The 12,911-nt window shown below is 38.5% G+C and overlaps 1 protein-coding gene across 5 annotated transcripts in view; it reads right to left on the bottom strand.

The window, feature by feature from the left end:
* Positions 1-421: 421 nt before the first annotated feature.
* The window catches only part of Ttc37 (tetratricopeptide repeat domain 37), a 104,995-nt gene continuing 92,505 nt past the window's right edge, over positions 422-12,911 (bottom strand). For 4 of the 5 annotated variants that reach the window (XM_036207181.1, XM_036207178.1, XM_036207182.1 and 1 more), the window contains 3 exons: positions 5,429-5,559; positions 3,557-3,680; positions 1,578-1,787 (listed from right to left, as the gene is read on the bottom strand). In XM_036207181.1, coding sequence (XP_036063074.1) covers positions 1,713-1,787; positions 3,557-3,680; positions 5,429-5,559 — 330 coding nt within the window. In that variant the 3' untranslated portion in view covers positions 1,578-1,712. Of the gene's footprint in view, positions 942-1,577; positions 1,788-3,556; positions 3,681-5,428; positions 5,560-12,911 lie in introns of those variants that run through there. The other variant, XM_036207180.1, reaches the window with a different exon arrangement.

Raw genomic sequence — 12,911 nt, 5'->3', positions numbered from 1 at the left:
GCTGCCCGGGGTCAGGCTATAAACACTGGATGGCTTAGGAGGAAGACAAGGAAGAAGTAAGCAGAGGACCATGTGTGTTCCGGTCTGTACAAGCCTTAGACTGCCTCAGGCTCCATCCGAAGGCTGAGTTCTGATCCCTCCCATCCCAAGGTTTCTGACTGTGATTACAATGTTCTACCACAATTGGAAATACCAGGTTACAGTTCTGTCTAAGAAAATAACCTCTGAAGTACAATTTAATTAAAAGATATTATCAATTCATATGATTTCAGAAAATAATACAATGAGCCTGCTGGCTTAGAAAAAATATATTCTAAATTATATTGCCACATACCTCTGTACAATAAATGTTTACATCTGAAAAAAATTGTTGAGACAAGATCTCATTATGCAATTTGGGCTGTCCTGGAACTCTCTATGTAGACCAGACTAATCTGAAATTCAGAGATCTGCCTGCCTCTGCCTCTGAAGGGCAGGTATTAAAGGCATTTAACACCATGCCCACTGGAATATTTAAAACCACAATCCAAAGTAAATGACATACAGGTTATTTAAATATATAAATTACTTTTTGAAAAAAATAGGTAACTCTGCTTTTAAGTCTTAAATCCCAACTTAAAAACCATGTCTCATATTGGTAATATAAAAAAAGAAGACACTGATTTTTGTTTTATTTCAGGTAGTTCATGTCTTTTCATCATGAATAAATTGCACGAATAATTAAATATTATCAGCGTCATTTTCAACATATTTTTCATTAATATTTGTTTTTAAATGCAACTAGGTAACTGAGCATTTTAAACTTTACATACATATTCATTAGCAGTCAAAATCTTACAAGCATTCATGTAAGGCTTCTTCACTAGGATCTGAGATGGAACTAGCCAGACAGACTACAAGAGAACACATGTATATTTCACCAAGACTTGGTCTGAAGAACTCTGAAATTTAAAAAAAAAATGAAAATTTACTTTTTCATATTATTTGTAAAATGCATACAAAGGCTTAATTGTAAAAGGCAACCTCCAAAAGGCACCATATTATACTCTGTGCAAATGTAAGAAGTAACGTTAGTGCTGGGCGGTGGTGGCACACACCTTTAATCCCAGCACTCAGGAGGCAGAGGCAGGCGGATCTCTGAGTTCCAGGGCAGCCAGGGCTACACAGAGAAACCCTGTCTAGGAAAGAACACTAGCAAACAAACAAAAACAAGTAAGGGAATGAGGGTTCTCACTTCCTTAAGGACCAAGTCAGAGATGTCTTTCAGGTTAAAAGCAGATCAAGGGTTACTGGAAAGTTACAACCCTAATGTAAGAACTTCAACTTCTCTAGATTAAAAAAGGAAAAACAGGATTGGGGATTTAGCTCAGTGGTAAAACCCTTGCCTAGCAAGCGCAAGGCCCTGGGTTCAATCCTCAGCTCAAAAAAAAAAAAAAAAAAAAAAAAAACCAGGAAAAGCAAGAGATGATTAAAACTGTAGCTTTTTAACTTATTTGCTTTATTATTTAAAATTTTTTTCAAGATGGATCTCACTGTGTACTGCTGGCTGGTCTGGAACTCACATAGATCCACCCACCTCTGCCTCCTGAGTGCTGGGATTAAAGGTGTGCACCACCATGCCCAGCTGATACAACTCTAGTCCTAGACTGGTGAACTCCTTCCTCACTGCCTGTCCTACTTTCTCAGTTCTTACATAGTCTCACAGCCTGAGATTACTGTGACGATAGCTTCTCGTTCAGATCCAATGTTCTTTTATCACCATGAGTTTCAGCATTCTTCACCAACACCTGTGAGAAATCACAGACAGTTCGAGAAGCAATATTCAAAGGGACACCATCTACAGCGATGCAGCTGTTCACTTTTGCTGTCATAAATTACTATCTAAAGTTAACGATTGTTCATTAGTAAAAATGTCAGTATCTTGATTGCTGATTATCAGTTGTGCATAAAATGAAGGGTTCTGTTTGCATTCCTGTCACCTGTAAACCCTGACCCCACATGAGATGGCTCCATACAGAACTGTCCGATGACAGCACCCTGTTTAAAGCCATGAGTACTGTCTAAGCTCTAGGCTTTGGTTTTGTCAAGAAGCTTTTTATACTTTTCACAAATGCCCCAAGCTGGAAGGGGCAATTCCATCCAATCACTTGGCTGTTTTCTGCTTGTCAGGCTTCAAGTACTGTGGAAAGTGTGGGACTTGCTCTTCTTGCAAACTAACAAGACAGAGCCTGGAAATTTCAAGTTTCTGCCTGATAACACAGACTCTGGTCAGACAACTGGATGCATTGCTAATGGTTCAGCCAGGGGCACAGACACTTGCCTCCACGCCCTTTGTCCTCTAAGCCTCTCGGGGGTGATATGGATGGATATATACAGTTCCCACCTGTGCAGTGAGGTGCATTATGAGGGGAACTTATTCTAGAGACACTACCTGTCCCCAAGGCTGCTCACTGCACAAACACCATGAAAAGATTATCTGGAAGAAAGCAGTTGGGACCCTATTCATGAGATGTTCAGAAATGCAACGAACACTTGATAAAGCACCTACACATTTGCTAGGTAAGGGTTTTGAATTTGTACCTCTCAGTTATAAACCTCGGTATACCTTGTAAATGACTTTCATATCTTTCATGCTGTGAAGACACAGGTAACAGAAAAAATACTACCTTTTAGACAAGCTCCTTAACATTTACCCCCTTTCTTCCACTTAAGAAAGCTTGTAAAACTACACTGATAAATAGACATGTACATGAGAATAGCTTTTAATCTAAACTTGCCATCTATGGTTAATATGCAATTATTTGTTTTATTTAAATGGCTAAGAGAAAGTTTATTCTGGAGCCAAATATGAGTGAGCATGCCCAAGTACTCAGATTTTGGTTACCTTAAATTCCATGCCCCAACATAGCTAACAATTTCAAGCTAGTTTTATAAGAAAGTCATAAATCAAAGCACTTAAAACACATTGATGGAAGTATAAATTCTATTCACTATTATATGCAGGGGTGGGGTGAATGTGGATACATGTGGATGTCACAAGAAACTCAGTAGTCACTTTTCCTTCCACAGTGGGCTGTAGGGATCCAAGTCAGGCCTTCACAACAAGCACAATACCTGACATTATCTCACTAGCCTCTCCTATGCACTTCTTTAGAACTTAGCTCACAACTGGCCCTGATAGTTTTAAACCAATGTCTTCTACCCTCAGTACTAGGCATTAATTTGGATTTTGAACTCTAAATGGTTACTCAAAGAAAACTTAGTATGTCTTCCTGCTGAATATACATTTAACTATTTAACTATGCCTTGGTTTTTCATGCCAAAGAATCTTAGCTTTCATATTATAACACCAAGGTGAGAATTTTATCACAAATGTATGTAAAACACTAACTACATTAAACCTTCAAACCATACACATAACAATTTATCTGCTTTCATCAACATTAATCGTTGCATTTTGGCCAAAGAATTTGATATTTATCTTTTAAAATTTCACTAAGAGTAGGGTAAGTTTGAAAAGATAACTCTAGTATTTTAGATAAAGTTAACAGCTTACGTCAATGAGCTCATAGTCATTTTTCGCATAGAGGTGTCTTAAGAGGTACCAGCGTGCAGTTGATACAATTGAGGTGGGATAACCAGGCTGATACACCACTCTCTCCAAGAGTCGCCTTGTCTCTCTAGAAGAAAGACATTTACAATTACTGCAGAGCATTTAAGCTATTATGATGGATTTTATATATTAGTCTCACACATTCATTTGAAAATCTTATCTGATTACTTTATGATTTTTATCGATAAGAAAATAGTTATTATTTATTAAATGTTTGCATACACAAAGCTCTATGACATTTAGTCATACTTTATATTCACAACCTTATTGCTGTTGTTATTCCTATGGCAGACATGCAAATTAAAGCTCATTTAACATACAGTGAGGAGAAGATTCTAAATTGTATGAACATTTATGGGTGTTTACCCTGTATCTTTTTTTGACAGTTGCAGAAAAATCAGCCAGGCATGGTGGTGAATGCCTGTAGCTTAGTTCTGAGATAGTGAAGGCAAAATGCTCATAAGGTCCAATGCAACTTGGGGTACACAGTAAGACCCTATCTCAAAAATTTAGAAAATTCACAGGGAGAAAAAAATACTTAAGTAACCAACTAACCAACCAAACAAACAAACAAATAAATAACCAATAACACAGCCATGATATAAAGGAACAAGAAATATATTACTGTATAATGTAAAATAGATTTTACAGGTGTAAAATCAAGTTTTTAGTCTTTTCAAGGACATGTACAATATGTGAACTCAACTCATATAAATACAAAATGATTTACAGTTATGTTCTGATTTTGTTTCTCTCCTAACTAACTAACATTGATGACCATCAAAACAACTTAGTGGTAGAAATAACATAAAACAACTAACTTCAAGACTGCTAAATAGAAGGATTCTATAAATAGCAATTAGACTGAGCAGAACTGAAGAATCTGTCTTGAAGAAGTCCACACACAGGGTTACATCATAATCACAGTTTCTTCCAAGACTGCATATTTAGGGGCTAATTTTTGAAAATGATAACAATGGTAAGAAAGTGTAGGTTCTACATTCTTATGTAGCTCACTATGTACACCAATAGGAAGGGCTCATTAGGTAGTTTACAGACATTTCTCAGTGAGACTGTCCACATGCATGAATGCATAGAGCTCCCCCACCCCACCTCACCTCTGGCTAGATAAATATTATAAATGCCAGAACTGCTGACTAGCTGCTGTTCTGTACTCAGTGTCAGTAATGCTCATTGCTTTAATAGGGTTGATGTACTAGAACCATGTTATTTTTAAAAATTTTAAATACTTTCCACTCATATATATGACTTCTAAGTAATGTTCTTCATATTTGAGACCTTCCACCCCAACCTCTAATAATATTTCCAAAATTTTGTTTTAATACAAATAACCTTTAACTTTCCTAAACATGAAAGCACATATTTACAAATAGCTCTGTTTTTCCAACATTTGTTAATTTTTCCAGTTTGTTAAATTAGCAAAACTTCTATTAATATACCCTTCAGTCAGGGTCCCTCTGATTTCATCTACTTATAGAATCCACATTACACTGATGGCTTATCCTAAAATAGAAGAAAATAAAAAAAACCTCAAGGGCATCTTCATGTGAGAAATGCTACCATGCCAAACTTGTCATATTCATATCCATGCATCAATTTTTGTTAAATAAACATGAAATGTTTTCTTCCTCACTGCAATACAGAATAAAATGTTCCGAAAGTAGAAATATAAGAATATCCCAAGGCTTGTTACACTAGTTTATCTCATTATAAATCCTCCCTTGATCATTTCCTAGGAGGCTGTACAGTGAAGCAGGATTTATAAGCCAAGAAAAAAACACAGATTTCTTATACCTTGCTCCCATCTTGCGGTTGAACTGTAGCATAGCTTGCAAGAAGACAGCCAGAGGACAAAAGCAAACTTTCAAGGCCTCGCTTGTGGCCTCTTGAAGCAAGGACGACCAGTGATCACCTGAAATATTAGCCTAAAAAGTGAAAAGTTAACATTAACTCAAAGTTTTGACATGTTCACTTTAAAAAAAAAAAGCACATAGCTCAGCTCTCACTATGGATCCCCTTCTTGTCTATCATCATACAAATACTATAAAGAACAAAATTATAATTACTAAAAATTATCTAGGATCTGTGCCCTGCCCTTAAGGATCAACAAAACAGGGTACACTGAGATAAGGGAAGACTCAAAAAGAAGGTATCATTTTATAACAGGAAAGCACTGCTCAAAGAAAAATACACATTGTAGATAACAGCCCTATTAACTAGTAATCTTTTCTTTAGTCTACCAAATTTAACACGACCAAACTTTTTAATAATGGTTGTGGTGGTTTGAATAGGAATGTCCACCATAGGCTCATAGATTCGAATGTTTGGTCACCACGGAGTGGCACTATTAGGAGGTGTAGTGTTGTTGGAGGAAGTATGTCATTGAGGGTGGGCTTTGAGGTTTCAAATGTCCAAGCACGCCCAGTGTCTCTTGCCCTTCCTGCTGCCTGCTGATCTGGATGTAGAACTCTCAGCTACTTCTCCAGTACCGTGTCTGCCTGTATGCTGCCATGCTCCCCATCCTGACAACAAGCCAAACCACTGAAACTGTAAGCCAGCCCCAATTAAATGCTTTCGTGTATAAGAGTTGCCGTGGTCATGGATGGCATCTATTCACAGCAATAGAACAGTGACTAGGACAGTGGTAAATTTAAGGTACTGCTCTTCAAAAATCATCAGAAAAGAAAACCTGAAATTTAATAATCACAACACAGAATATGCAAAGCAGATGAGAGAAGAATTGAACCGAAGTCATTAATACAGAAAGCAAAGAACTGCCATTGCATGGGAGGAACATGCATGTCTATTCCCTGTCACAAACAAGTTTTATAAAAAGTACTGATTTAGAAATACCCTGAACTTCCTAGGAAACAGTAACTGAAAATAAGCAGTAACAAAACTAGGTAAGAAGAAAAAGTTACTAAAGCTTTCCTGGGTCTGGGGTGGTAACCCACTTTGGGGTGGTAACCCACTTGGTAGCGTGTTTGACTAGCAGGCATGAAGCACTGTGATTCATGCCCAACACCACATAAATGAGATGTGTGGCACATGCCTGCTACCTAGCAGGTGGATGCAGGGAGTGTAAAAGTTCAAAGTCATCCTCAATGAGATCCCACCAATCTCAGCAAAACCCCTGTTCCTCTGGCTCTTAGAATCTTTTTGCCCCACCTTTCTGAAATAATCCCTGAACCCTATGTGTAAGAATTGTGTTTTAGATGAATCAACACTACAGGGTGGGAGGTGGGGCACACAAAGGATAATTAAAAGAAAGGGAAGGAAGGAATTATACAATTATAACCTCAAAAAATAAACATACTAAAAGAGAAAACAAAATAAAAATTCTTAAATTGTACCATTTCTTAATTTCAAGTATCCAGAATATGCATTTTAAAAGTCAAAATATTTTATTTCACATTTTAATATAACCATATTAAAACAAATACATATAATAAGTATAACAAATACTTAGTACTTTTCACTTAATTGTAACAAAAAATATTAGAGCAATAGCCTCTAAGTATAGTGTAAGCAAGAGTAGTTTGTGCAATCAAGGAAGAAGACCAATGCTTAATGAATATACAAAAGGATAATGGAGGTTGTTAGACACCTTTTGTACATATGAGAGCAGAAATAAAGCACTATGTGTGTGTGTGTGTGTGTGTGATATAATTATGTGTTATATACTATACAAAATTACATCATTTTCCTACTCTCCTTCCCTCTCTCCCACTCACACACCCTCTTGCTCTCTCAAATTCACAGCCTCTTGTTTTTAATTGTTGTTACGTATATTCATATGAATCCCAACTACCAGCATAGCAAGACAACTCTGACAGTGCAGTAGTGGCCCACACACCTTGGCAGTATCTAGTACCTCTCTAATTGGACTTAAGGCCTGCTCAACAAGAGGCAAACCTATAGCTGGTACTGGAAATTTAGCCAATTACTTGAGACTAGTAAGGTGCCAGCCACTTGGCTAAACCAGCACAATCCCTAAATCGTAAACATTTTTGCTTACACTCACAGAGAAGTTTAGTTCTTACCCCTTCATCAAATAAAATTCTCCTTACAGCAGACGGATCCCACTGCAGAAAATCCCAACAGATCTAACTGCAGAGAACAAGAGACTGTGTGGTGCCCAACCCCAACCGATGCATCTATAAAACAATAACTCATGTCCTTTCACAAACTAGAAACAGAGAGATGATTCTGTGGATAAGGTACTTCTTGTGCAAGTATGAGGACCTGAGCTTACCTATCTGGCACTTACGTTAAGGCTGGGGTTGAGGTGTGATGGAGCATGATGGCACATCTGTAACCTCAGCACTGGGGAGGCAGAGAAAGGATGGGGAAAGCAAGCTGGGTAGCTAGACTAATGGACTGGTGCTTCCTGATTATAATTATCTCAGTAGGTAAGGTGGAAAGAAACTCAACACTGACTTCTGACCTCTACATATGTGTGCACACCTCCACACCCACACATGTGAAGACACACCACACACACACACACACACACACACACACACACACACACACACCTACCTCTCACCAGTACTTTCAAAAATATACTCTCTAAATTCTAAGAAATCAAATCTTCTGTTTACACATACTCAACAACATAATCAGAGCGTACTTTTGGTTTCATCTCTTCAGCTCTTTAAAATTAATTGTTGAGCTGAGAGTAGTGTTTCACGCCTTTAATCCCAGCACTTGAGAAGCCAAAGCTAGTGGATCTTTGAATTCAAGGCCGGCCTGGTTTACACAGCAAGTTCCAGGCCAGCCAGGGATACATCGTGAAACCCTGTCCAAACAAACAAACAAAATAATAATAATGACAATAATAATACTTTTTCTCTCTTTTCTGTATGTAAGTAATATGGAGGAAGAGAAGACCTACCAAGGGAGGGGAAATAGAATAGATAAATAGGAGAAACAAGGGGGCACTGGGGCAGGAGGATGAAAGAGATGGAAGAGAGGAGCAAGGAAGGGAATAAGGAAGGGACAGCTAACACATCATTAGAGGGTTATAAAGAAACCTACTACTGTAAGACCATCCTAAAAATGTACACATATAAAAGAAATCCAAATGGGATCACCAAGTAATAGGTGAGACAATGACTCAACTAGACATATGTTTTTGCCACCAAGTGAAAATCTCTACTGCTAGGAATGGGTTACATCTAGTTGTTAGCCAAATGGGCCCGATGGGAACCCTCAAACATCTCAGGCTATTGACAAGCTATTAGTTGCTCTCCATAGACTCAGTAAAGCTCTATTGTGGAAGATAATACTTATCAATCTCACTGAACACAGAGAAGTTGAGCTGGTGCCTAACTAGAGCCTTCACCCCTATTGGCTAGTGTTCCTGGTGCTGAAAAGTAAATACCAAGCCAGCTACAAGTCCTGAGATCTACAATGGTAACCTGCCTGAATGATATGCTGATTCAATAATGGCACAAATATGTGAGTAACCAACCACCATCTGACTGAATTTATGGTCTACTCTATAAGATGGATCACTGCTCAGGTGGTCAAGGACTCAAGACTAGATAGGCCATGGGCTTAGGGGAAAGCAAATACTATTTTTTTCTTAGATAACAGCAATAAAATGACTCCTAATGACATTATTTTGATACACTCATAGATCAGTGCCTCAACCGGCCATTATCAGAGAAGCTTCCTTTTGCAGCAGATGGGAACAAATATAGAGACAATGTGCATAGAGTGAGAGACTTTGGAACACTCAGTCCTAAACAGGGTATTTTTTATCAACCTCCTCCCTTCAGGGTTCAGGAAATATGTAGAAGAAACCAAAAGATTCTGAGAGCCAGAGGGGATGGATGACTCCAAGAAAACAGTGTCTTCCATATACAATAGGACTGACTCACATATGAACTCACAGACTGTGTGGCACAGGGATTGCATAGGATCAAGCTAAATGGGGTCCCAATACTGAGAAAGGAAAGTAGACATGAGCTCCCCTCCCTAACCCAGAAGCTATCTCCAACTGACACCTGCTTGCTAAGGAAACTTTATAGTTTCCTCCAATAGATAAAATTCACTGGGTATATTAATCATACTTCAGGGTAGGCCTCCAGCCCAGCAATAGAATGGCTAACACAACATGAATTCAATGATGTTTTCATAGACTTTTTGTCTCATATTGCTGTTTGGGCATTTTTTGTCTTAACTGATCTTTTGCTTGCATATTATGTTTCCAATTTTGTGTTTTTATGGGTTTTATTTGTATGTGTTTGTGTGTATGTGTTCCTTGTGCCTTTTCTTTTAATTCTGTTTTGCTTTACTTATCTATTTTCTAAAGAGAGAGAGAAAGTCATGGAATTGGGCAGGTGGTTGGACGAGGAGGTGCGGAAGATCTAGAAGGAGCTCGGGGAGGGGAATTGTACTCAGAATATACTGTATGAAAACATTACTAAAAACTATAATAATAATAAAATTTTTGACTTTTTCTGTTTCTGTATATAAGTTATAGTAGGACTCATGACTCACATCATCTTGTACACATTCATTAACTATCTAAATAAAGTACATTCTATTTCTCAAATACTTCAATTACTATGCAAGGACATTATCCACAGTCTCTCAAAACCCTCTCATTGAGGTTCAGCAAAGCCATGATGGCATGCTGTCCCTCCACTGTACTCCTGTACTTTCATGCTAACTGTATCTCTAGGTGTAGTCAACAATCAACCAGCTCCCAAATAAAGACACCAAGACTTATTACTAATTATGAATGTTCAGCCTTAACTTAGGCTTGCCCCACTAGCTCTTTTAACTTAATTTAACTTATTTCTAGTCATCTACACTTTGCCTTGGGGCTTTTTACCTTTCTTTCATTCTGTATGCCCAACTTTCCAGCTTCCTCCTTGTCTGGCTGGCTGGCCAGCCCCTGGCATCTCCTTTTCTTTATTTTTCAAGCCTAAATTCCTCCTCCTCCTCTCCCTGCCTGGAAGTTCCACCTATACCTTCTCCCTGATTTTTGTGAGACCAATCAGGTCTCACAGGCAGGCAAGGTAAATCAGCAACACATCTTTACATAGCTAAACAAATATTCTGCAATATCCAGGCCCTTGGTAAGTTTTTAGAAGTTTACATCTGGCGAGTACTCTAGCAAGAAATGACATGAGGCTCTCCAGGCCTCAGAGATTTTAAAGCTGTTTTCCTCAGCTAGCTTTCTCAGACTTTCAACTTCAGGAGTAGATGCCAATCTAGCCACACAACCCACAGCTCTCAGCACAAAAATGAAAGTATTCACAAATTATTAAAAATTTGTAGAGGCAAAGCATTAAATCCAGTGTGGAACCCTGTGTGGTGACACAGGACACATGTCCATTAGCACACCCCTGCAGATGCTTCTCCCTTGTGATAGGGTTAAATCCCAACAAACCCATTGCAAGTTGACAATATCATAAAGTCAAAATGCATTTAACCTACCACACACTATAGCTTAGCAACACAGCATAGCACTGGCTGTTCACCCTCACTAGCACACAGCAGAAATGGTAGTTATGGCTTGCTACTACTGTGCACACTCAGGAGACTTACAGCCTCCATCACTAGCCCAGGAAAGAGCCAACAGAATGTGAACATAAGTTCAATGTCACTCTAGGCAGGCATTCCTACCCACCTTGAAATTCAACAACCATTGCCCACTTTCTCCTAGAAACAGGAAGTCACTTCCAAAAACACCAGCAAGTTCCTGCTCCATATTAAAACCTTACACTGGAGAGCCAACAGCCTCTGAAACAAGCCAGTTACCTTTAAACATGTGCCCAAAGGACAAAAAGAAACACACCAAGCATCTGAGGAACTCTTTCTTTTCATGTGTCTTTTTGAGATGCCCTATGGTAAAAGCGGGGAGGCAACATCTGCAGTGCAGAAATGTTTCACCTCTTCAATGCAGCTCTTCTAACGCGTTTCTACTTCCTTATGGGCTAACAATCTTCTGCCTGAAAAACATCTTTCCTGATCTGATTTCTCACTGTGGCATCTGAGTCTAACAGCTTTACTAAATTATTAGTTTAATATCTCTTCACACATTATCACACATACAATCCAATTTTAAAATAACCCACATGCCCCTATCAATGTTTTACTTTATATATGGCATCAATTTTATTTCTTCATAGTAAATATTGATACCCAATCTTATAACAAACTAAATTAGTTAGTGCTTTATGGTTTATATTTGCAAACATTTATACATTTATAAATGTTACTTCACTTAACATAATAAATCCACAAGAAGGCAAAGTAGGTGTCAGCAGAAAAACAGGAAAAAAACGGCGCTGAAGTGTTTGAAGAGCTGAAAAGGTCCCAGGAAGTAACTGACAGAACCAGAACACAGGCTCTCGGAGAAAATAATCTTAGGGTGCAGTGGTTGGGGGCAGGGGAAAACACATGTGGTTATTACTAAACACCATTCTGATTTATGCATTTCTAAGAGGGTTGCTGTAACTACTAAACAGTAATTGTACAAAGCACTTAGCCTAGTGCTCTGTGCATTTGGTATTCCTGTAATTATCATTCATTTCATTCCAAGTGGTTCTAATATCTTAAAATTTCAAAATCCAGAATGATATTTATAAGTCACACATATTAATTCAGGCTAAAAAGTACCTACTGTCCTTGTTTTTATTTCAAGAGTACATTAGAAACTATGTAGCTTCTGTAGCTCAACCACTCCCAAGGGTGTAAAGACCCTGGTGAAACCCAAAGCTGGAACATGTAAAACAATATGTCAATGTCTTATGGTTTCTATTGCTATGAAGAGACACCAGGACCACGGTGACTCTTATAAAGGAAAGCATTTAATTGGGGTGACTCACAGTTCAGAGGCTTCGTCATTATCATCACGACAGGAAGCAAAGCAGCATGCAGGCAGACATGGTGGTGGAGAAGGAGCTGAGAGTTCTTACATCTTGACTCACAGGCAACAGGAAGTGGTCTGAACTAGGCATAGCTTGAGCACAGGAGACCTTAAAGCCCACCTCCACAATGACATACTTCCTCCAACAAGGCCACACCTCCTAACAGTGCCACTCCCTATGAGCTTACAGGGGACAATTACATTCAGATTACCACAGTTAGATAACCTGTATTGACTGTTTCCACTGTTTCTTTACACCTCAGTCATCTGCTCTTTCTTGTTCACTTGCTCCAGAACCACCTATGCATAACGCACTGGTAAAGCCACAAAGGAAAACAAAACATGGCCCATGGGTCTACATCACCACCAACAGCATTCAACCCCAAC

This window comes from Onychomys torridus, chromosome 15, assembly GCF_903995425.1.
Source record: "Onychomys torridus chromosome 15, mOncTor1.1, whole genome shotgun sequence".
NCBI lineage: Eukaryota > Metazoa > Chordata > Mammalia > Rodentia > Cricetidae > Onychomys > Onychomys torridus.
Note: the sequence above shows the minus strand (reverse complement) of the source record. Positions and strands in the feature narration are given on the sequence as shown.